The sequence below is a fragment of the Gymnoscopelus braueri genome (assembly GCF_963280865.1).
Source record: "Gymnoscopelus braueri genome assembly, chromosome: 9".
Lineage (NCBI taxonomy): Eukaryota > Metazoa > Chordata > Actinopteri > Myctophiformes > Myctophidae > Gymnoscopelus > Gymnoscopelus braueri.
Genome location: NC_137610.1, coordinates 23,098,990 through 23,124,851, shown reverse-complemented (window position 1 = coordinate 23,124,851; position 25,862 = coordinate 23,098,990). Strand labels below are relative to the sequence as shown.

Here is a 25,862-nt window from a genome sequence, read left to right as displayed (position 1 = left end):
TACAACTGTACTTAGATGCCTTTTTCAGTCTACACCAAATCTCTTTGGGCCGCGTTGTGAGCTTGTAGATCGGCTATTTTTGGCGAGCATTTTGTTCATAGATGACAATCTGTTACCTCTCAAATTCATCCCCGCCCCCACACATATAGGAGTACACTTATTCCATCTACTTTGAAAAGGGGTATCATGACTGCCAATTGTTAGTGAATAAATATTGATATTTTTAATATGAGCACAGAGGTTATATTATCAACATATAATGTAATCACAAGTCTCTACGCCTGTCTTACTTATAAAATAAAATTTGAAAGCTCCTGAATTACAGAATGTGAGTGCTGGTGTGAGTGTAGTACCATGGGATCCTTAAGTCTTCCCAATGATGGATTGGTAGAATGAAAACACTATCAAACTTGAAGTTAGTTATATCAGTAGAAGTGGTTTATTCCAATAAGTACAGCAAAGCTTAAGCAGTTACAGCAACGATGTTGACTCTCCGGGCTCCCCAATATCTCTGTCCCTTTTCGGTCTATCTCACTAATATATCTGGGCATCACAGTTAATTTCCATCATTCTCTCATCATCCAAATATTTGTTATCTCTCCACTGTGTCCCACCTGGGACCACAGTGTCGAACACCATCTGTTATTTGCTTGCTATTTTGCAAAGTCATTCTCGCATGAGTTTGCATCTTTTAAGAGTAATTGATCCTCCGTACGAGGCATCCCCCTCCCTTATGTGTTCTTCTCATTGGTTTCTATAAGCCGGAGGTTACTGTGCCACGAGCGTTCTAAGATTGATCCCTAATCAAGAGCCAACCACCTGTGTACCTTGTGCGTCATACGCTATCACTAGGGATGCTCGCTGTCAGTAGAGGGATTCTTATGACTGATTTACCTCTAATTCTGGTTGGGACCTTCAATTCTGGGCATGTATTAGCTTTTTGGTTCACACCCACTTCTGGGCATCGTCCTCACTTTATTTAATACAGTTTAGGGAATATACTTTAGTTTAGCCTTTTCTCCCTTTCAGTACTTTCTCTGTGTGTTCTCTGTGTGTGTATTTTCCTTCTTGCTCTACAGAGAACACACTGTATGTGTGTCTTCCAGAATATTCTCATACAGAATATTCTCATACACAGTTATACAGTTTTAACTAAGGCCCAGGTCATAGGTCACGACCTGTATTGCGCCCACACTGGCATCATGGTTAATGATAAATGCCCATTCTGCTCCTGCCATCCGTCCTCTTTTATCCCTACAGGAGACATAATGGTATCTTGATTACTGTGTCCGGTCATAAGTGTTGATTTACATGTTATCAGTTCCCAAGATAAGGTATTTCAACAGAAGCTAAGTTGTGAGCAGGTTTGCTAGTGAATGCAATATAGGTACACATAGGTAATGCCTATGTGTAGGCTCAAAGGGGCTTTGTTGGTCATTTCCTGCATTTCCACATGATGATGAGTCATTATATTAGTAGCTGTTAGATAAGATAAACCTTTATTGATCCCGCAGGGGAAATTCAGTCGCCACAGTAGTTAGAGTACAGAGACGGGGTTAAAGAAGTACAGTACTTGGGGTGACAGGGTTTATTCAGTTGCAGCCCCCACCCCCTGGAACCCACTCCCACCTCACAACAAAGCCACCCCCACTCTTGCATGTTCAAAGCTTCCCTCAAAACCCACCTTATCAGACTTGCTTTCCCTGCCGAGGGTTAGGCAGGGAAACCAAATCTCCCTTTCTTCTTCTTAGTCTTTGGGTACTAAGAAAAGCGCTATATAAGTCTGATGTATTATTATTATTATAGTAGACACAGCTAAGAGTAGCGACACAATAGCTTTGAGTCAAAAAAGAAGAAACAACATCACAAAATCAGCAATGAACGATATACGACATATTCCCAATACAGTATCCTCATCCTGCACTATGCAGAAACACTTACATTCAATCATAATGTCGTTACGGTATCAGCAGAATACACTGATATCAATACAGTGCCAACAGTATTATTAGTAAAATAACCGCCTGCATGTAAAGATCTTTGTGTCCACTGCTGGGCCTCGTCCTTGCAGCTGTCTGAGTTATTGTGGTTTATTTATTTTATGCAGTAATATGTAGTGTATTTAATATGCAGTATTTCAGTGTAGCTGTTCAAACATACAGTACATTATATGGGAAAGACTGGAGACTGCAATTAAATCTGGTTGGGTAATAAGCGCAGGACAATGAGTTAATCAATAAACGTGCACTCACATGTACATGCATACGTTACATACATGCAAAGTCATCATCGTCCAGCCTATACAATAACAAGTTAATGATACTAACGGTCAAGAAGTGACTATGTGAACAACATACATCATGACCTGATAAAGACATGACATTATAAATATTGGTGGCTCAGCGTCCCACCAAAGTTTCATTGTTGGTCCCAGAATAGGGACGCTACTAGGGTTCAAGTGGTTAATTATGGGCTGTTAATAAAGTCTATGACATGGCATTTGTGAGGCACAGCCATTACTTAATGCACTGGACCAGATCTAATTGATTATATTTAGGATCAAAGACAGAACACTACTCAAACACACTCATGGTTATAATTCAAATTATGATGATTAAACTTGAATGCAATAAAATTGATAATCAAACACATTATTATATGATGTATAAGGAGGAGTATATATACCTTAAAGCAGCACTATGTAACTTTTTTTAAATTAATAAAATCCAATTTTGTCCAATCTGTATGGTAGAGTATGTTAATACAATATAACTTATACAATTGGGTTAGTTGTATTTTGTCTCCATGTTCTTCATATTGATACATTTAGATCGTGTCAAAGGTCATGTCTCACCTAGACACAGGATCTGAGACGAACTTTGACCTGTTGGTCAAGATCAATCACTCAGTCACACGTGTTTGCTGGAAGCATTGTCAGATCAGACAGACAGACACACTCACATGCACATGCACATGCACATGCACATGCACATGCACATGCACATGCACATGCACATGCACATGCACATGCACATGCACATGCACATGCACATGCACATGCACATGCACATGCACATGCACATGCCATGCACATGCACATGCACATGCACATGCACATGCTCTGGTACCAGGGAAGATCAGTCCCTACAATGTCTTCGTTTGACTTTTTTAGCATGTGTTTGGGCTGGGGAGGGTGTTTCTGAAAGATCTCTAGAGATGTGTGGTCACAAGTGATGTCAGCGTGTTGGATCGGGACCAGACAGAGTTTTTCACAGGCAAAGACAAACCTTATTAGTGTGAGCATAAGTTATGGTCCTTTGAGTGGTTACAGATACCTCGGTATCTATTGATTGATGGCTAGTCAAGCAATAGCTGTGACAATCTGTCACCTCCTACGTCCACTTCCCAAATTCATCCCCACCCCTTTGCATCCTATACAGTCAGTATGTATACCCTTTTTCCAGCACTACACTATTATCACTGTAGCATTTTAGATGATATGCACGCTTACTTGGTGAGTCACCGGGGCATCCCAAGGTCACTACTGAGTTATTTACAAATGTGCAACCCTGCCTCCTCAGTTAAAAAGCGTGTGCGTGTGTGCGTGCGTGCACAATGACAGACTGTCTCGCAAAATACACATATTCATGCATCACGTTCACAAATCAAACTTTAGTTCATGAAAAGTTCAGAAAGAGATCTCCGTTATGAAATTACTTTTAAAGGGAAGTTGGAAAATTCCTGATCAGTAATCAACACCTTTTTGAGATTCACCGTACAATAGTTATTATTATACACTGTCGTATCTGATTACACATTATTATGTTGTTGCACATTAGTGCACACACTCTGTCTGGAGCCAATAGAGCATCGCAGTTGCGGCCACTTCCGGGTTCCACTGCAAAATACTCAATGCATTTTTCCCATTGACATTTCCAAAAATATTTATCAATATATTATCAATTAATTTAAGCCTAGAATCAAGCCATCCAGGGTCCTGGTGAATCATGACCATAAAACGTTTGATTCTGTGAAAAAACTTTTTTGAAAACAGCAAAACAAAGGGGATTTATTAAATATAGTATATCATATAATTAAATATAAAATAAAACAAATCACAGAAAATAATGTTTTATGGTCATGATTCACCAGGACCCTGGATGGCTTGATTCTAGGCTTAAATTAATTGATATAATTATTTTTGGAAATGTCAATGGGAAAAATGCATTGAGTATTTTGAAGTGGAACCAGGAAGTGGGCGGGAACTGCAATGCTCTATACAGGCCATGAAGTACATTAAGTACATTTCAGCCATGGTAGGACTTTGTGACAGGTACGATTAATGGCTGGACCAGACTCACTTACAAACATCTGGAGTTCATCCAACTCCCGCCGTAACATTCCCCTTTTCCCCTCCTATACATGGAAATGTTTAAGTTAGATGCATAACGGCACACACACACACACACACACACACACACACACACACACACACACACACACACACACACACACACACACACACACACACACACACACACACACACACACACAGATATACTGTAGCACACACACCTAGCTCCGTGCACATCCAACACACATATACAGCATATGCAAGTACCTAGACACACTGGCCCTCATTTATCAACGTGGCGCAGACCAAATAATGGGCGTACGGTGAGATCACCGCAACTTTCGGCATTTATCAATATAACCTGACGATGGCTTCATCCTACCGTACGCTGAGATCTCACGTCTGGTCGATAGCAGTTGTTGCCGTTGGCTGCGCCCGTTTATTCCATTCTAGACCTGCGGAGAAGCATTGTCTGACTGTCAGACAGGCATCTGGACACATAATCCACTCCTAAATGTATATCTACACTAACAAATAATCCCTGTGAAAATATAACATTTTATAAAGTAATTTAAACAAACTGCTTTAACAGTCATTCGGTTAAGCTTGCAGATCTGGCTGCATTGGCTATTTGAAAATAGCAGATCTACAAGCTCACAACAGGTCCCATCCCGATGCGTTGTGAGCTTGTAGATATGCTATTTTCAAAATATACGAGCGCTTCTGCGAGAACATTTTCGGGAGCCCCGACCATCTTTTCATGGACAGTGAGGTCTACAAACTTACTGTAGCTTGTCCTATGTTATGGAGTTATGTCATAGAGAGTTATGTAGGCTACACAACCTGGTTGGGTTATGGATATCAACCCGACGATCGAATCTCTTACTAACGTGGCAGCACGGGATCACTGCCGCCCGTCTGATTCTCACGGGGAATATCCTACATGACTGCTTGTGCACTGCTCGGTATGGGTTAAATAAATTAATATACAAACCCCATTCATGGCGATGTGATTGGTATCATTATGTAATTCATGTAGGCTACAAGCCTACGTGACAAAGATACTACCGTTACGGATTACATGAAAGACACAGTTGGGCGTGTGTGTGTATGTGTGTGTGAGACAGAGAGAGGCGTGTGCGTGTGCGTGTGCATGTGCGTGTGTGACTTGACAGGCAGCGAGGCGAGGCGAGCCGGCGAAACTCTTTTGGCTTCCCATGCTTTATTTGGTCGTATTCTGGTTCTCCATGTCGTAAAATCAGGGCGTTTCGAGAATATTTAAATGGCGCTCGGTTTCAGCCGTGACATTTATCAAGGCTCCGACCCAATGTACGCTAGGATTGGCTGTGTAGGATTCGTTGATAAATGTGACTTCGACGTTGGTGTACGGCCGAATATATGGAAAAATATAAGCCGGTTTATACGCTCCGTTGATAAATGAGGGCCACTGTCTCTGTTTTTATCCAATAAATCGACTTGAGGAATATTATCTACCTGGACCTTTCAACTTTATGTTTCACAGTATTTGTACTTTACCACAACACATCATAAGATAATTTGCTATACCTAAGTGCAGAATTTCACACCTCCTTGCATGTACATAATATAAAGGATGATAACTTGACTTCTTAATTTCTTCTTATGACCCACTTACATAGTTTTCACGAAGAGATGCCTTAGGTCAGCGGTTCTCAAACTACCCAAAGTGGAGTCACAGGAAGGTGCCGTTGGGGTGCATTGGCAACCGAAAAAAAATAGTTTTTTTTATCAAGATAAAAGTGAGGTTGTCGCGACCAACGTGAAGAGGACGGCCACTTGACTGACTCCTCGTACACACACAGCTCCGCCTCCAACACCGACTGAGAACAAGCAGCAACACAACACAAGATAACACACACAAGCCCTCGCAGAAGCTGAGGCACATGAACTGATTTAGCTCGCCCTTCATAAACGATTTACTTAGGAATTATGTTCAATATGAGCAGATGGCTTAAAAGAGCCATTGTGGGTGTTTTTTTTACTCCGAGAGCGAGAGGGTACTAAAAAGAGTTCCCTCAGAGACAGTCTGCAGTAACAGCCATTACAGGGACCCAGATTGGTATGTCTGTTAGAGGCAGACCTATACAGCTTATGCATTAAAATCAAACAGATGCAGCCTTATAGCAAAATATATACTTTATATAAGTTTGACTTTTTCCCCATTAATAAAAACAACAGAACTTGAAGAGAGGAAAATCAGCATCAGCATAGGTAGCATGGAGCCAGAAAAAAAGTTTGAGAACCCCTGCCTTAGGTGATGAAACTCTAACACATCACACCCATCCTCCGTTCACTCCTCTGGCTTCCCATCTTCTCTTCCCGGACAGAATAGAGGATATGCGTGTGACATCATCATCAAACCCGGAAGTTATGCAGGAATGCCTACTGAGTGTCAAAAAAATACTTTCTGGCCTTGACAGCCCATGCATCCAAACAGAAAAGTCATATCTGATTGCATTAAACAACATTAAACAATGTTAAACTCACTTTGCATGTTGCTTTGCCACTCGCTTTGCCACTCGATGTGCCATTCACTTTAAGCATGCGCATATCCTCTATACAAGATACCCCTGTTAACTCATCAGTACATCCACGGTAACACTCCTTCCTACTTCAAGAAATTAGTCTCCCCACAACCCTCAACTTGCAACCTCCGCTCTTCAAACACTAACCTCCTCAAAATCCCCAAAACCAACCTACGTACCATGGGCGACCGGGCCTTCTGCTTGGCCGCCCCCGAATTGTGGAACGCCCTCCCTGCCCACCTGAGAGCACCACAGTCGGTTGACTCTTTTAAGAGAGGACTAAAGACCTACCTTTTTAACAAAGCATTTTTTAGCTACACTGGTTTTACCTCTAGGCTTTATGTCCTCATCTTTTAAATGTTTTGTACATTTTTTGTTGCATTATAAATAAAATCCATTATTATTAAGTGTGCCTGCCATGTAATGGCAAAACACTTATTGAGATCCGCCATATTTAATAATACAAGTTTATTTCACGCAACAAAAGTTTGTCGCTCTGTAACTACCGCCGCAATATACACATCAGAACGTGCGGCTTGGCCGGGAATCGTGTGCTCGGAAGTTTTTCGCTGTTACGCGTTACTATTGCGACGTTATTCGCAAAAAACGACGAAACCACGTCGACGTAATCGGCAAAACCATGTAGCCACGCCCCCTTTTCAGTCCCACATTCAGACTCATTCTAAAAAAACAGCCTTCATCGTCATCATCCTCTTCTAGGTGGCCTTTGTTATGAGCCTTTCACATTGAAATGGACCCGGATCTCTTCTCTTCTCATTGGCCACACGGCCAACTGGTTATCAAAGAGTTTGGGGGACCCCCAACCACGTAGCCACGCCCCCTTATAGTCCCCCATTCAAACCCATGTTAACGGTTACAGATCCGGTTAAGAGTGCAGGTTGATGGGTGGACATTTGTTTTGGGTGGAATTTTTTTTGGGTGGACCATTTTTTTTTTTCAAATAATTTTTTTACGACCTTTTTTTTTCATACTTTTTTTTTTGGGGGGTCTGCGAACAAATATATAATGGTCAGTTTTTGCCTCAGACCACCAGAAGTGGGTGAAACAAGCACTTGAAACCATTTGAGTAATTGTTTATATATTAAAAAAATATATAAGATTTTTTTCAAACATTGTTTTAGATGCTCCTTTTTTCCTTAAATGTTTCTTTTTTTTTTTTTTTTTTTTAGGGTTCGGTTTATATTTGATTGATTTTTCAATTCTTTTTTTGCTGCTTTTTTTCATATTCCACCAAAATGGACCACCCAAAAACCTGTTAATAGCACCATTCAGGCCATTTGGAGTCGATTGGTGGTACTTTGTAGTGACACTATTTTGAGTCTCCAGCCAGCTGCAGGCTTATTATTATTAAACTCTGTGTGACTCTGCAGACAGGTGGCGATGCCTTAGGTTATGAAACTCTAAACTCTGAGTGACTCTGAATTTTTTGATTGAAAAAAAAAGTCTGTGGTCCTATGTATTCAATTATTCAATCAACATAGCATAACAAATATTTACACAATAATACATGTCATCAACAAATACAAACACTATAATATAGTGTTTGTATTTGTTGATGACATGTATTATTGTGTTAATTACATATTTGTTTTGTACATATCTTATAATACAATTGGCATGCAGGCGCATGCGCGAGGTAATTGGTTCGTTAAAAAAAACTGCGCACTGCGCATGCGTATGCGTGGACTCGCACTTTCTCTGTGCCGTCGTCTTTCACCGGTGTCGTATTTCACCGGCTGCCAGGGGGCCACATTCCATTCCATTCAGCTTCACCCAGTTGATGGCTGCTCAGATGGTCATGGTGAGCACACAGGGAGGAGATGTTAGAGATTAAGACTCTTGCTCAGGGACACCTTGACGCGTAGACATGGGTGGGCCAGGAGGCGACCTTCTTCTCAATGAGTCGGAACACTTTGTGAACAGAATTGTTTCTCTCAGTCTACACTACAGTTATGATACAGGAACACACAAACACACTTCTGTTGAAGAGTCATAGCAGAAAAGCTTAAGTGACCTGCAAGAGAAAAAATACTGCGTGACACAAAAAGTCAGTTCACATTCTGATTTATTGAGAGAGAAATACAGTACATTTGACACCTGAGACAGATTCCATTTGCCTGTTTGTGCCTGTCCCTGCCTAATCTCTTAATGTGATGTTGTTAGTAGGAATGTAGGAGCACAGGGATGGAGAGGACTTAAAAGGTCAAACTCAATTTCCTGTTTAACAAATTTTTTTCCCTGAATGGGTTTCCTGATTGTCAGCTAAACAATAGTCTATCTACAGTAGGGTAACCAGATGTTCCAGTTTGGCCAGGATTGTCCCGGTTTCAAGCTGCGTGCGTCCCGGTTTGGCCAGGATTGTCCCGGTTTCAAGCTGCGTCCGACAAATATCTCTAAAACACTAATCGCCAGAATTACAATACAATAATAGTTGTTTTCAGTGGTTGCATAGACGTTTATCATGTTCTGTTCATGTATGCTAACCAATCAGAAAACTTGAATAAATGCATTGCATGTCTGAATTCAACGCTGAGGCTGATGTTTATCAATCAGTCGTGACTGATTGATAAACATCAACATCAACATGTTTGCAACACCTATGGTGCGTATACACGTGCACGTGCATGAATGGCCGCGTGCGTGCACATTGACTTAAGGGTCTATGAATTGAATACCAAGGCCCTCATTGGAAAGTCCGCAAGGACTTTTATGAACGGACCTGTTAGACAAAGTATTTTAAATGTAACTCAGAATCAGAATCAGTTTTATTGTCACATCACAGGTTTACAAGGTAAAAAAGTGGGTGAAATTCGTTTTTGTACATCGTTCCCATCGCAACGTTAATTTCCATAGAAAGAAGAGGGGGGGGGGGGAGAAGAAGAGGGGTGGGGGGCAAGTGGGAAGGAGATCAAAACAAGAGAGCAACAGAACGCCAGACAAGTTATCTACATATTTACAAAGTACCTGAGATAATAAAAAACTAAGGTGCCTGAGCATAGCAGCAATGTATGTATACTGTGCATGTTATACTTATACTGTGCATGATATACATATGGACGTTAAGGTGCTTAGAGAAAAAAGAGCACAATAAAAAAGTCAGTGCGTTATACATGGGATTAAGGTGCAAAAGGTCAGTGCGTGTCCACCTAGGGTGGACTGACCCTAGTATAATCCGCAAGTAGCTCCATGAGGGAGTGCAACAAAAGTCATTTACGTAACTGTGCTGTTTTACATTTTTTGCCTAATAAAATATTCAATCAATCAAAAAAAAGTCCCGGTTTGAGGGGTGGAATGTTTGGTAACCTTAATCGACAGACATCAATAAGTCAAGTTATTTTGCTCAGCAGCACTTTGTATGTACCAGGCGTGAAAACGCTGCACTTAGCAGGGAACTCACAGCATGCCAATTTCACACCAATTCACTTATTTTCTTATTGTCAATGCAGGTGCAATGAAATGTAATTTGCAAGAGAGATTTTTGAGCCACTTTTGTTTCATGCCCCATCTGTCTCTCACTGCCACAGGTATTGGGGGAAACCTAGTCTCCATCCAGTGTAGTCGCATTGCAACTCATTTGCATATGAATTGCATACCAGGGGAGGTGCCTGAGGATCATAGATGCTGCTACAACCCCTGCTGCACTTTCTGTGGCTCAGGTAAATAAATGGCTGTTGATTATAAACAAAGACAAATATAAAGAAAATGTCATCGTCTTTTAATTGTAAAGTTGATTTATTTGATTTATCTACCCCCTTTCACTCAAGAGGCTTTGCCTTTTGCTAGGGTACCATTTAAATACAATTTAATACATAAGAAAAAATTAAGGCTAAACAAACAAACTTATAGTAGGGTCATCTGTGGTACTTCCGTGACCGTGGAGAGCAAAGGTCCGTTTCTCAATGGATTTGTCATCTAGGAGGGTTATTAAACAAATTTAGCCGGGGTGTATTTTTAAAAGGGGCGGGGAAAATTTGTGAGAGACCAAAATCCAAAATGGCTGCCGTGAAAATGAACTTTTTAATGGTTTGACCTACAATGATGCACAATACATGGTTTCAGAGTTTATTTTGGTCAAGGAATACATCTTTGGTGTTTATATAATGATTTGACCTATTGTTGACCTTCAAATGCAAGATGGCTGCCAATTATGAGCTCCAAAGGTTTTTTTTTTTCAAACTCGTCATAGAGCCTTCTTATTAGGCTCTAATGAAAGCTCTGCTCATGATGAGTTGAATAATATGCAGTATAAGTACACAGAAGTAATCTCTGAGGTCAATAAAGGCAGCAATGGCTGCACCACCTACAGGGCAGCGCTCCGTGGATTCGTGTGTAGGGGAATACCACTCATTTTCAACGTTGAAATATGTCTTTAATACACTTTAGCTGTTGTGTGGAAATGAGAAAAAAGTCCCCCCGCCCCCTTCTATGTTGCCTAGAACTGGATAATTGATTGAGATCATGTGATCAGTGACATACGCAAGGTGTGCTTTTGGCCTCAGCCAAAAGTACACATGATCACGTGGCCTCAGCCATGTGATCAATGTCATACGCAAGGTGTACTTTTGGCCTCAGCCAAAAGTAGACCTTGCGTATGTCACTGATCACATGACCTCAATCAAGAATACCTCAATATGTTGCCTAGAACTCCAGCTTGTACAAAATGCTGCCGCCAGACTGCTGACTGGCACTCGTAGGCGGGACCATATCACCCCTGTACTGGTCTCCCTCCACTGGCTGCCAGTCAGATTTAGAATAGATTTAAAAATCCTTTTATTTGTTTTTAAAGCACTAAATGGACTAGCACCACCCTACATCGCTGCACTGCTGGCCCCCCCGGACAGCACCCGGCCATTGAGATCCTCTGACCAGAGGCTTCTCAAGGTTCCGAACGCCCGGTTGAGGCAAAAAGGCGACCGAGCCTTTTCCGTGGCTGGCCCAAATTTGTGGAACAGCCTTCCATCCACTGTTAGGTTCGCCCCCTCCCTGGACACTTTCAAATCCCGACTCAAAACACACCTCTTCTCCTATAGCTTTTGATCCACCCTAGATTTTTCTCCATCCAGCCTGCAACCCCCCCCACCCCCCCCGCTCTTATCTTGTGGTCTGTCAATGTTTTAACTTTTGCTGTTTTTGAAATGTTTTTGCAATGATGTTTATTTTTCGTTTATTTATTTTTATGTTGTTTTTTATTATGCTGTACAGCACTTTGGTCAACCTGGTTGTTTTTAAACGTGCTTTATAAATAAAATTGACTTGACTTGACTTGACTAGAACTGGATAATTGATTGAGGTCATGTGATCAGTGACATACACAAGGTGTACTTTTGGCTGAGGCCAAAAGTACACCTTGCGTATGTCACTGATCACATGATCTCAATCAATTATCCAGGTCTAGGCAACATAGAAGGGGGCGGTGGGGCTTTTTTCTTATTTCCACACAACAGCTAAGGTGTATTATTAAAGACATATTTCAACGTTGAAAATGAGTGGTATTCCCATATAGACAGGGATTAACAGGACACAGGTGAACTCAACAGACAACACTAGGATAGGCTGGGGGACTAAGAGGACACAGGTGGAAACACTGACACAATCACAAGACTGGTTAGACAAGGCAGGTAAAAGTAAGTAGGCAGACAGGAAACACTGGGAGCAGTAGGGTCATCTGTGGCACTTCCGTGACCGTGGAGAGCAAAGGTCCGTTTCTCAATGGATTTGTCATCTAGGAGGGTTATTAAACAAATGTAGCCGGGGTGTATTTTTAAAAGGGGCGGGGAAATTTTGTGAGAGACCAAAATCCAAAATGGCTGCCGTGAAAATGAACCTTTTAATGGTTTGACCTACAATGATGCACAATACATGGTTTCAGAGTTTATTTTGGTCAAGGAATACATCTTTGGTGTTTAAATAATGATTTGACCTATTGTTGACCTTCAAATGCAAGATGGCTGCCAATTATGAGCTTTTTTCAAACTCGTCACAGAGCCCAGAAGGAGCGAGTGCATTCTCCGGCAGCGGCAACAGCCGCGGAACGTCCGCGGAACTTCCGGTGGAGGAGCGGAAGCTCCCGGCAGTGACTGCCGGCGGTGGAGCGTCAGCTGCCGGCGGAGCAGCGGAACTGCCGCGGAAACTGCCGGTGGAGGAGCGGCAGTCGCGGAACTGCCGGTGGAGGAGCGGCAGTCAACTTCTTTTTCCGCCGATAAAGTATAGTTTTGGACCATGACGGAGCCGCGCCGAATCAGCAGACCTTGAGGCCAAGGAGTCGCGCCCGAGCGCCTCCAGGCGCGAGTGCCCGCGACGACCGGCCGATGGTCTGCTATTCGACTAAGCGGCGTCCGAGTTATGTACCGATAGGCACAGAATCGTAAATAATATTAGTGGGGACTGCGTTACACAAACGCAGCACACTCCCAAAGCTGACGCCACCGGCAGCTCCAGCCGCCGCCGCCGCCACCGGCAGCAGCCGCTGCCGGAAAATGCACTCGCTGTCCCTCACAGAGCCTTCTTATTAGGCTCTAATGAAAGCTCTGCTCATAATATGCAGTATAAGTACACAGAAGTAATCTCTGAGGTCAATAAAGTCAATGTTTGTGTGTAAACAACAGTTACTGATGTGCGGTTTCCCATTAAATAGTGTAGGCTACTGAGAATATGGTGTCCAGTTCATCCCATCACATTTTCATAATGAACCAAAAATAAATTAGCACTATAGCCTAACATAACATAGTATTCTGTGTGCAAAGCTAGAAAGGTTAGTAGTAATTTAAAGGTCAACTCATTTGTCACCCTTATTTTGTAGTATTGCTCCCAGTGTTTCCTGTCTGCCTACTTACTTTTACCTGCCTTGTCTAACCAGTCTTGTGATTGCGTCAGTGTTTCCACCTGTGTCCTCTTAGTCCCCCAGCCTATCCTAGTGTTGTCTGTTGAGTTCACCTGTGTCCTGTTAATCCCTGTCTATATGGGAATACCACTAATTTTCAACGTTGAAATATGTCTTTAATAATACACCTTAGCTGTTGTGTGGAAATAAGAAAAAAGCCCCCCCGCCCCCTTCTATGTTGCCTAGACCTGGATAATTGATTGAGATCATGTGATCAGTGACATACGCAAGGTGTACTTTTGGCCTCAGCCAAAAGTACACATGATCACATGGCCTCAGCCATGTGATCAGTGTCATACGCAAGGTGTACTTTTGGCCTCAGCCAAAAGCACACCTTGTGTATGTCACTGATCACATGACCTCAATCAATTATCCAGTTCTAGTCAAGTCAAGTCAAGTAAATTTTATTTATAAAGCACGTTTAAAAACAACCAGGTTGACCAAAGTGCTGTACAGCATAATAAAAAACAACATAAAAATAAATAAACGAAAAATAAACATCATTGCAAAAACATTTCAAAAACAGCAAAAGTTAAAACAATGACAGACCACAAGATAAGAGCGGGGGGGGGGGGGGGGGGGGGGTGCAGGCTGGATGGAGAAAAATCTAGGGTGGATCAAAAGCTATAGGAGAAGAGGTGTGTTTTGAGTCGGGATTTGAAAGTGTCCAGGGAGGGGGCGAACCTAACAGTGGATGGAAGGCTGTTCCACAAATTTGGGCCAGCCACGGAAAAGGCTCGGTCGCCTTTTTGCCTCAACCGGGCGTTCGGAACCTTGAGAAGCCTCTGGTCAGAGGATCTCAATGGCCGGGTGCTGTCCGGGGGGCCCAGCAGTTCAGCGATGTAGGGTGGTGCTAGTCCATTTAGTGCTTTAAAAACAAATAAAATGATTTTTAAATCTATTCTAAATCTGACTGGCAGCCAGTGGAGGGAGACCAGTACAGGGGTGATATGGTCCCGCCTACGAGTGCCAGTCAGCAGTCTGGCGGCAGCATTTTGTACAAGCTGGAGTTCTAGGCAACATATTGAGGTATTCTTGATTGAGGTCATGTGATCAGTGACATACGCAAAGTGTACTTTTGGCTGAGGCCAAAAGTACACCTTGCGTATGACATTGATCACATGGCTGAGGCCATGTGATCATGTGTACTTTTGGCTGAGGCCAAAAGCACACCTTGCGTATGTCACTGATCACATGATCTCAATCAATTATCCAGTTCTAGGCAACATAGAAGGGGGCGGGGGACTTTTTTCTCATTTCCACACAACAGCGTGTATTAAAGACATATTTCAACGTTGAAAATGAGTGGTATTCCCCTACACACGAATCCACGGAGCGCTGCCCTGTAGGTGGTGCAGCCATTGCTGCCTTTATTGACCTCAGAGATTACTTCTGTGTACTTATACTGCATATTATTCAACTCATCATGAGCAGAGCTTTCATTAGAGCCTAATAAGAAGGCTCTGTGACGATTTGAAAAAAAAAAAGCATTGGCAGCCATCTTGCATTTGAAGGTCAACAATAGGTCAAATCATTATATAAACAACAAATATGTATTCCTTGACCAAAATAAGCTCTGAAACCATGTATTGTGCATCATTGTAGGTCAAACCATTAAAAAGTTCATTTTCACGGCAGCCATTTTGGATTTTGGTCTCTCACTAATTTTCCCCGCCCCTTTTAAAAATACACCCCGGCTAAATTTGTTTAATAACCCTCCTAGATGACAAATCCATTGAGAAACGGACCTTTGCTCTCCACGGTCACGGAAGTGCCACAGATGACCCTACTATTACCTCACGTCCCTAGGCCCAAGCCATTTAATCTACTCTACTCTGCTCCAATTTAATCTAATCTACTCTACTGTAATCTAATCTAATCTAATCTAATCTAATCTAACTAGGGCCAAACCATAGATCTGCCCAAGTGCTGTTGCTTTTGGTCATCCCCGGTCAGTTGATCTTCATATACATGATTCACCTGATGCAAGGAGGTCAAACCTTGCCCACCCCTGTCTTCGTTATCTTCTTCTTGTGCGCTGCCCTGATTCAAGTAAGCCAGGCTTGTTTCTCTCTGCACCATTCATTCACCATTAGATCACTGCTGCCTGCTCCATCTCATTCTGTGTCATCTCCAGTAATCCCCTCGCCCCATTCACAGGTCTTTTTCTTGCTCTGTATGGCCGACTGGATGGTCCACTGCCTATGGCGAAGGGGCAAGGACCCCGATAGCTACTCTATCCCATACCTCACAGCCCTGGGGGACCTACTGGGAACTGCTCTCCTCTCGCTTGCCTTTCTCCTACTCTGGAGCATTGGGGACCCAGGCAGCACTTAGCAGCAATGCTTGAACATTACTGTGCACAGCGCATGTTCTTTTAACATTTTTTACACTGTCAGAGTTAAATGAACACAGAGTATTTTATTGATATATATATACAACATTGCCAAAACATTTTGTCTAAAATTGGTATTTTCACTGTTATTTTAAAATATAAAGTAATGTAATATTCAGAAATATCTGTATTATTATTATTAAATGTATGCCTGTCATGTCTACTAACCAGTTAAATGTGGTGCACTTATTAAAATGTGAGTTCACAAATGGCTTAAAGCAGGGGTGTCAAACTCATTTTGGGGTCCGGGCCACATTGGTCAAATGGTGACTTGATGTGGGCCGAAACCAGTTGCGGACGCGCATGCGCGCATTGCGCGCATTGCGCGCTCACACGCATTCAGTTCAGTTATACAGCATCTGTTGTCTCAGACACTGCCACTAACTACGTATATCACTTTTTTATAATGTATTAAGAAGAATAGCTAAGGATAAGGATAATTCCTTTTAACAGGTCGTTCATGAAAGTCCTTGCGGTCTTGTTTCCAATGAGAACCTGTGAGCAATTGGGGTTAAGAGTCTTGCTCAGGGACAAATTTCATATCATCGGCACATATGCTGGGATAGCCTGGAATCGAACCTGGGGCAACCAGGGCCAGCTGGTTCCCTAGGCGGGCTCACTAACCACTCAGCTATGGCCCCCCGCTACTTTAATTATTGACATTAAAAACAAACAATGCAATTTGTAAGGAGCCCCAATAAACCATTTTAAGTAGAATAATTCAATTTGAAGTTAAACAATACCTGGTTGTGTGGGTGGTTAGGTAACGATTACCATGTTTTAAGCCACGTTTTCACTACAGTGCCAGAATTTTTCCAGCAAAATAATTCGATTTATAAGTACTGGTCACTATACTGCCTCCCCCTGGCCAGCCGGGGTGCCTGATGGAGGGGAAGGGAACTGGTTGGAATAACGTGTTCCTTCCACGCGCTACGTCCAACCAGGGAAACTCTCCCCTGTCAGGTGACAAGAAGGTCAGTTGGCTCTCATGCATTGAAGGAGGCATGAGCTCGGCCCTGGCCTCCCTAGGTTGGCAGAGGGAAGGTAGTGCCCAGGATTACATAGACAATTGGCACTGGGTGTAAAAAATAGGGTTACAAAATCGTGGGATAAAAATTTTAATAAAAAAATGTGAGGGGGGACTGGGGAGGTGAGGGGGGAAGGGGTGAGGGGAGAAATGCAGCCACTCTCTACTCCTCAGACGAGAGACGCAACGGATATATACTTCTCCATACAACGGTGTTTTACCGGATTTGTGATGCTGTTGAAAAAGCGCTCTCTCCAGTACAGGTAGAGTTGAATGATGGTGATGGTCCTCTGTATGCTAATGACCTTGGCTGTGACTTCTCGGCTTGGCCATTGTTCTCACAGAACAAGTTTGTCCAGTATTCAGACCCATGCAGCTAGCCTCAGTGCATATAATTAAGAAGCTGCTGCTGCCATTTTTTTGTCTTTTTTTCTCTCGTTTTTTTCCATTAAAAGGTAGTATTAAATGGCGTTTTCTAAAATCACATCGCGGGCCAGATTTGACGACGTCGCGGGCCAGAAATGACACCAGTTTGATATCACTGGCTTAAAGGGATAGTTCAGCCAAAAATAACATTTTTTCTATCTATTAGTCACCCCATGGCTTTTTTTTGTCGCATTCCTAAGCAGAGGCGTCGCTAGGTCTCTACTAGGCTTAGCCCCCCCAGGCAATGGACACATGCACGCGCGATTTTTTTCGGATTTCGGCGGATTTGGGTGCTTTGGATAAAACATTGCTGGCTATAGCCACCGAAGCCCCCGCGTAACGACGCCACTGTTCCTAAGCCAATAATTTGATGACCAGCAGACTGGTAGGCAGCGGTTCCGGTAGGAGACACAAAGAAGTCATCAAATTATTGGCTTAGGAATGCGACAAAAACAAAAGAATATCCATGAATTCCATGGGGTGACTAATCGATGGATTTTTTTTTTTGGGGGGGTGAGCTATCCCTTTAACACAAACTATAGTATCGTATGCGTAATTACAACCAATCATAAGCAAGAATATAATGGTAAATAGCATACATGATAGCCAGTCAGATAATATGTGATCCCTGTATGATTCTATGCATTCTATGCAAGTCTAAGTAAGCATGAGTCACTGCTGAGTTGTACGTGTTATATGTGTAAGTAGTTATATAGGCTGGTATACGGCAAAGGGAGGGGTCAGGGTCAAAGGTCAAGCGGAGGTATTCCTAACATTCCTAACTGTCACAGTCCGTGGCTCTGTGTGGGCGTACTGTGGCTCTGTGTGGGCGTACTGTGGCTCTGTGTGGTGACTCTGTGTGGCCGTAGGCTCGCCTCCCAGCCTCCAGCTTTGGCGCACCTGTCTATGGCACCTCATCTCCCTCAGTTGACACACCTGCTTCCGGCCATCAACTCACTCATCAACCCTCACAGTATTTGACCCCTCGTCTTCACTCCACTCATCGCCAGATCATTGCACAACCTCCCATGAACCCAGCTCACCTGTTCCACCGCCTGCCTGCCTGCTCACTTCCACGCCACCAACCCCTACTTCCGCCTTGGTTTGAATAAAGACCTTATAACCTGACTTTCTGTGTTTAGTCTCTGCATTTGGCCAGCTTGCTTATACACTAACACTAACAGTCCTGAAATTCCAAACCAAAAATAATAATATTAATAATAATAATAATAATAATATTTTTTTATTTATATTGGACTTTAGATTTGAAACAAATCTCAAAGTGCTACAGTACAGAATAAAAACATTTGCATAAAAACAACATATCTTTAAAAAAGGGTCTAAAAAAACAATTAAAAACATGGGGGAAAAAGGCCCTAGGGGGTAAAACACAAATACGGTAGCTAACCCAATGCTTTATTAAAAAGGAAAGTCTTGGCCCGGACAGCTGGCCAAGCACTTAGGCTCTAATGCAGCCTGTGTCTATGAAAAGATTTTTGCCTAAACGCAAAGCTGGCATCCGGTTTGGCAGGAAGCAGGGATGAGCTGTAGGGGGGGCTCACAGGGGCGGCGCCCCGGTAGCTCTGGAGCTGCACTCACGCGCACCCCACATGACGCACGTGCGCTCCACAGGCACACACCGTCAGCGGCGAGCCGTCCTCATTACCTAAAACAATAGCCTCTACCTGGCTGCTTTGCATAACATTAGGCTACTCGACTTGAATTGAATGTGTACATTCCTCTCACAATGAGAGATTATTGTCTCTGCACTGCAGATTGTGAAAGGGTTAATCGCTTAGCAGAGGAGTCAAGAACAAGAGCTGTAGCCTACCAGACACTCACGTTATCCCTGTCCGTTGTTGGAAGTTCTTATGACTGTTCATATGATTGTTTTAAAACCACTGTTTTGAAAGCAATGTAAGTCTTTAAAAAAAGAAGAAGTAATTCAAGTAAAGACAAGTTGTCTGATTATAAGTACTTATGTGTGGGTGAGTCTATGTAAAGGTCTTTTATATAAAACTAAAAGATAAATAAAATAATTAATTGAAACAAAAATAAAAACAACAAATTAACAATGCAACTAAATAATAAGAAATATAATTACATTAAAAATCACATATGTTGAATACAGTATTTCAACTACCCCCCCCCCCCCCCCCCCGTGCCCCCATCTCAGGCGGACACCTACCACCCATCCCCCCACCATTCCCACGACGGCCCCACAGCCTGAAGACGCAGTGAAAAAACATTTCTCCCCCGACGAAATGAATCAAACCTTCGGTGCAGGCATGCATATTGTCCACTTAAATGTGAACTCCCTAGTACCCAAACTGGCCCAAATCAAGCACATGTTTCATGATGGTAAGGTTGACATATTAACTTTCTCTGAAACAAAACTTGATCATTCTGTAAAGGACTCTGAGATTGAGATAGAGAACTACAAAATCGTCAGAAATGATAGGGACAAACGTGTGTGTGTGTGTGGGGGGGGGGGGTGTATGCATGTATGTACATAACGACAATAATTTTATCGTTCGTGATGATCTGAACCATGAAGCTATTGAAACTGTGTGGGTTGAGATCGTTTAAAAAAATGCTAAATGTGGGGGGATGGGTGACACCTACCACCCATCCCCCCACCATTCCCACGACGGCCCCACAGCCTGAAGACGCAGTGAAAGAAACATCTGTGTTCAAGTCCTTCAATGGGTTTCGTGATTTGCACTCCCTCCACCAGCTAATCACTCTACCCACAAAGGTATGTGTTTCCACTCAAACTATCATAGATCTCAACGGACAAGGACAAAATCCTCAATAGTGGTGTTACTATCTGCGGTATAAGTGATCATTACATGATCTTCTGTACCCGGAAAATACATGGACCTAAGACCGGTCACCACAAAACAGTCACGATCAGAGACCTCAAAAACTATAAGAGTGAGGACTTAAACCACAGGCTAGAGGAACAGGACTGGTCCGATGTACTAAACAGCACACAGGTAGATGAATCGTGGCTTGGTTTCAAAACCAAATTCACTTCAATCTTGGATAGCGTGGCTCCCATGAAAACCGTCAGGGTCAAAACCCGCTCGGAACCATGGATGAATTCGGACATACTTACTGCCATGAAACTCAGAAACAAAAAGTGTTCTGAACTTCATAAATGTAGGATCAAACTCGCCAAACGCTTCAACAAAGGTCTCGAAACCCACCTAGCTAAACTCATAAGAGAGAAATAAGCTAAGAAACAAAGTAACTGCCATGATCAGATCATCCCAAAAAAATTACCTCGATGACAACATTGAAGAAAACCAAAACAAACCTTGTGAGCTTTGGAAGTTACTTAACAACCAACTAGGCTGCAGCAAAAAATTGAAAACCAGGTTTGCAAACATCAGCCTCAAGGTGAATGACTCTCACTACAGCAAATCGGGAAGTGAGTAAAATCCTCAACATCTTCTTTACGACCATAGCCTCAGAACTGGTTGAAAAACTACCCCTTCACTCTGGGAGCTACGGTAAAGAGCATGTTTTGCATTTTACGAAAAACAAGGTGTACGCAAAAATGATTTTAAACTCACCATGGTGACAACAGATGAGGTGTTTAAAAAAATTAGCGCACTACAACAACACGAGCCACAGGCCTCGACAATATTCCCTCCAAATTTCTAAAAGACTCAGCCGCCTCCATTGCTCCAATCATCACCCACATAATAAACCTCTCCATCAAACAGGGACGGGTCCCTAGCGACTTCAAAATAGCAAGAGTGACCCCACTGTACAAAAAAGGAAGCAAATTAGAAATGGAAAACATAGTTTATGAACAGGTTGATAAGTATCTTGCGAACAAAAATCTAATTTACAAATTCCAATCTGTCTTCAGAAAAAAACACTCTACTGAATCATGCCTTCTCTATTTGAACGACTACATCAAACAAGAGGTTGACAAGGACAAATATTGTGGCATGGTCATGCTGGACCTCCAGAAGGCCTTTGACACTGTTAATCACCCAATTCTGCATGTTAAGCTAAAAGCAATAGGTTTTGATGATACGTCGGCTAGCTGGATGAGATCCTATCTGGAGGGGAGGGAACAGGTGGTCGAAGTAAACGGAACCCTGTCCCCCCCCCTCCCAGTGAGTTGTGGCGTTCCGCAAGGAAGTATTGGCCTACTAGGACCTTTACTGTTCCTGATATATGTGAACGATATGTCATCAGCTTGCGACTGCAACCTGTTCCTGTTCGCAGATGACTCGGCTCTGCTGGTCTTGGACAGGGACAGGCTGCAGGTTGAAAAATCTCTCAGCTCTGAACTCGATACGATCCGCATCTGGCTCTCTGACAACAAACTATCATTACACCTGGGTAAAACCGAATCCATTCTCTTTGGGTCTAGTGTTAACCTTAACAAGGCTGAGAGCTTCACAATCAAAGCGGGTGACGATGTTATCACAAGAAAGGAGGAAATTACCTACCTGGGTTCCATCTTGGAGGCAAACCTCTCCGGTGATAAGATGGCAGAAAGAGTCATCAAAAAGGTCAATCAAAGAACACGTTTTCTGTACAGGATCAACTTTCTAGTCAGTAAGAATACCCTGAAGATTCTAGCAGGGGCCCTCATCCATTGTCATTTTGACTATGCATGCTTCTCATGGTATCACAACACCCACTTTAAAGGTTCTATGACATTTATTTTAACTTTTTTTTTTTTTTAATGTTTTTTGACCTCAATTACACCGAAAAAATCTTTGAACATTCAGTGGATTTTCTGTGGTCTGGGGTTCTCTGAATAATTAGGCTGAAAAGTAATCTGTGCTTGGCCCTTGGAGTGTGAAGTCATAGGCCATTAATCCCGCCCACTCTCCTCCTCGCTCCTCCCTTATCCTTTCCTTTGGGGGGGGGGGGGGGGGGGCGGAGCAGAGGTGATGATTGACAGGCAAAATCCCTCAACAGCGAAACCCGCAGGCAAAGATTTATTTTTTCATTGCAGTTGAAAAGCCTTTAGAAATGTGAGAGAAAAACACTTGCAATGGTTCACCAGAGTGGAATTTTCAGTTAAAACTTTGTATACACGTTTGAAGGACCATGACAAAGACTTTTAATGTGTGGTAAAACTGAATGTCATGAAACCTTTAAAAACAAGGCTCCAGACATCCCAAAACAAACTGGTAGGGCTACTTCTTGGCCTCAATCATACAACCCATCTAACCCCTGCTCACTTTGCTAGGGTTGGATGGCTCAGGGTTGAGGACAGAGTACGGCAACTTGCTATGGGCCTAGTCTACAAGATTCGACACAACATTGGGATCCCCCTGTATTTGTCAAAATACTTCCAAAATGTAAATGAAGTCCACAATCATAACACCAGAGGCAGCTCCACTGATCATGTTCAACCCAGATTTGGCACAAAAAAGGGAATGAACCCTTTCTCATGCTATTCAACAAAAATGTGGAATGCCCTACCCAAAGGAGTAAAGGAGTGTAAAACCCTACTCACTTTCAAAACTGCCCTAAAGAATCACCTTCAGGAGGCTGTAATTCCAAATTGGCCCCTGTCAAAGTCTTGAGTGTATTTTATTTGTGACAACTGATGCTTTTGGAGAGAAGGCGAATCCAGCGAATGAGTTTAGAACCAAACTCAAGCTTGTCCAAAACTGCAAACATGTAGTCTCACTCCACCCGGTCAAACGCTTTCTCTGCATCCAAAGAAACTATTACTTCATGGATATCAACGGATGGGGGAGTGCATGACACCCAATAGGCGATGGATGTTGGTCAAAGGCAACCTTTAATAAAAACCTGTCTGGTCTGTTGAAATTATATCGGCAATGGTTGTGTCCACTCTAGAGGCCAGTAATTTAGCCAATATTTTTACATCTACATTTAAAAGATAAATCGGTCGATGAGATTTACAATCTAATGGGTCTATGCCAGATTTTAGGATTAGAATGATGGACGCTTCAGTTAAGGTTTGTGGCAAGATCCTTTTGCACTGAGAGTGCTCAAACATGTTTAAAAGAAGGGGTGCAAGTTTGGCTGAGACATTTTTATAAATATCTATTGGGTAGCCATCAGGGCTTTGCATAGATGTAATGGCTTGAATAATCTATACTCATGTGTTTAATAAATAAGAACTGATGATAATAATGATGATGATGATGATGATGATAATAATAATAATTTACTAACAGTAATAATGAGCAGCAATGTTTAACTTAGAGATTGTATTTGTCAGGCTTGCGTGGAAAGGACTCAGACGCAGACGCAAAAAGCACTGAAACAATCGAAACTGTGGACAAGCAAGGAGTCCAAATCCAAAAAGGGCAGTCAGTGAAGGCAAAGGTATAGTCAAGGGCTGGGCAAAAACTCTGTTGTTTCAAACTTGGCTTGAAACAATGCTTGAGAGTTTGTGGTTCACACAAGACAATCTGGCAAAGACTGGATTGAGACTGAAGTTTAAATACTGTAGTCATGTTTGCAGGTGAATGAATGCAGGTGGTCACACTGGCAGGAACCAGATCCAGACACACTCACACCCACTCCTAGGTCGGACTAGTAGTTGAAACCAATGAGTGGTCGCCGAATTTTAGACTTTGTTGACACAGACAGACAGATAGTCACATAACTCAACGTTGTCATTTCATCTACCACTGAAATCTGCACTATTTGAATACACCTTGACAAAAACTTAAAAGTAAGGGGCTGTTTGTGCAACGGTAACAGTGGAGCAAGGGGAAACAGGAAAACACGAAAAAGGGAAGCTGCCGGGAACTAGCTTCAGAAAAGGGAACTAGACTGTAATTGTGTAAACAGGAACCCACAAGCAGGGAAAGATTGATTCAGACAAAGCCGCAAACATGCAGTATGAGGACGGTATATGATTCATGAGGAATTCTCGAAGAAGTATAAATACAGGAGACCGACAGAAGTAAGTCAGACTCTCACATTAACCTTCACATTCTACGATCAACAAGCTAAGCTGTGGGACGACAGAGTTGTTTTTATTGCACTCAGCCACCTAGCAGTTAACCTATAGTGTATGTTGAGTTAAAATTTGCCAAAATGTCCTAGTCAGATTTATTGAAAGTCTGCGGTTTGCCAATATAATTGGTAAATTGTTAGAGGCAAACGCTCGACTTGATCACCGACTTGATCTCCGAGGTTTTAAGGGTAATAAGATTTTTTTATTATGTTAATCATGTCTCATGTAATACGTTTTGTGGAACCCCTACCCGCTCACACATTTGCAGCAGGTGTGTTTTCTATCCTATCCTATCCTATTAAAATTGGCTTAAAGTTGCAGTTCACACATCCTAACTTGGTCAGAAATATAAATGCTTGATCAATAATGCCCCTGTCAAGAATTGTTCTCACCCAAAAAACGTCCATAAAGGAGTTATATAGCACCTTGAACTTGGCTCTGTCTGTGCCCTGATTAACAATTCCAGGATCTAATTATGCCATTATGCCACGCCTGCAGGAACAACCCCTCATGCATATGCCAATGTGCCATGTCCCTAGAATCAACATGCAGAACCCCCACCCCCCGCCACAAATAATTAAATAAATAATAATATTGATGATAAATAAACACATCTCAGTCACACATGTAGGCTGTCACTATGGCAAAATGCAATATTAGACCAATTGTGCCTTATCAGGGCTCAACATTTTTAATATACTTTTCAATGTATGTATGTTTCTTAACCACTTAAACCTCATATGGTAGAGCGAGTCCCTCAGGGCTCTATGCTAGTTTCTTTTCTGTTCTACTCCTAACTAACTCATGGGGGGTACAAATCAGACTTGGTTGCAGGTGACAGGTCCCCTCCGCCCCCCCCCCCCGCCCCCCCCCCGGGATTGGCGCGCCCATGTGTGGGGCACCATCTCGTATATGGGTGTGTGACAATATGTCGGAGCCGCGGGATGGACAGGGGAACATCCGGTTACATTTTCAATGGGAGTCCTACATACCGCGCAGCTCCCCTCCGCCCCTCCCCCCCCCGAAGCGGCATGTTGGACACCAGGTAGCATGTGACGTGACTACCATTGAAAATGAATGTAACCGGAAGTTCCCCCACTCCATACCCCGTGGCTCCGACACGTTGCCGCATGTTCCATGTGTGAGCGGCTCCCTAGTCTGCTATTTTCGGCACGCCGCATGTGCGACAGAGCATAAATTAGGCTTAAGAGAC

General features: G+C 42.7%; 1 protein-coding gene across 1 annotated transcript in view; it reads left to right on the top strand.

The window, feature by feature from the left end:
* Positions 1 to 16,220, top strand: part of slc41a2a (solute carrier family 41 member 2a) — a gene marked incomplete at its 5' end in the record, with an annotated part of 56,300 nt that extends 40,080 nt beyond the window's left edge. The window contains 3 exons of the mRNA XM_080436950.1: positions 10,464 to 10,595; positions 15,723 to 15,871; positions 15,980 to 16,220. Of these exons, the coding sequence (XP_080293076.1) occupies positions 10,464 to 10,595; positions 15,723 to 15,871; positions 15,980 to 16,156 (458 nt within the window). The 3' untranslated portion in view covers positions 16,157 to 16,220. The remainder of the gene's footprint in view (positions 1 to 10,463; positions 10,596 to 15,722; positions 15,872 to 15,979) is intronic.
* Between the last annotated feature and the right edge of the window lie 9,642 nt (positions 16,221 to 25,862).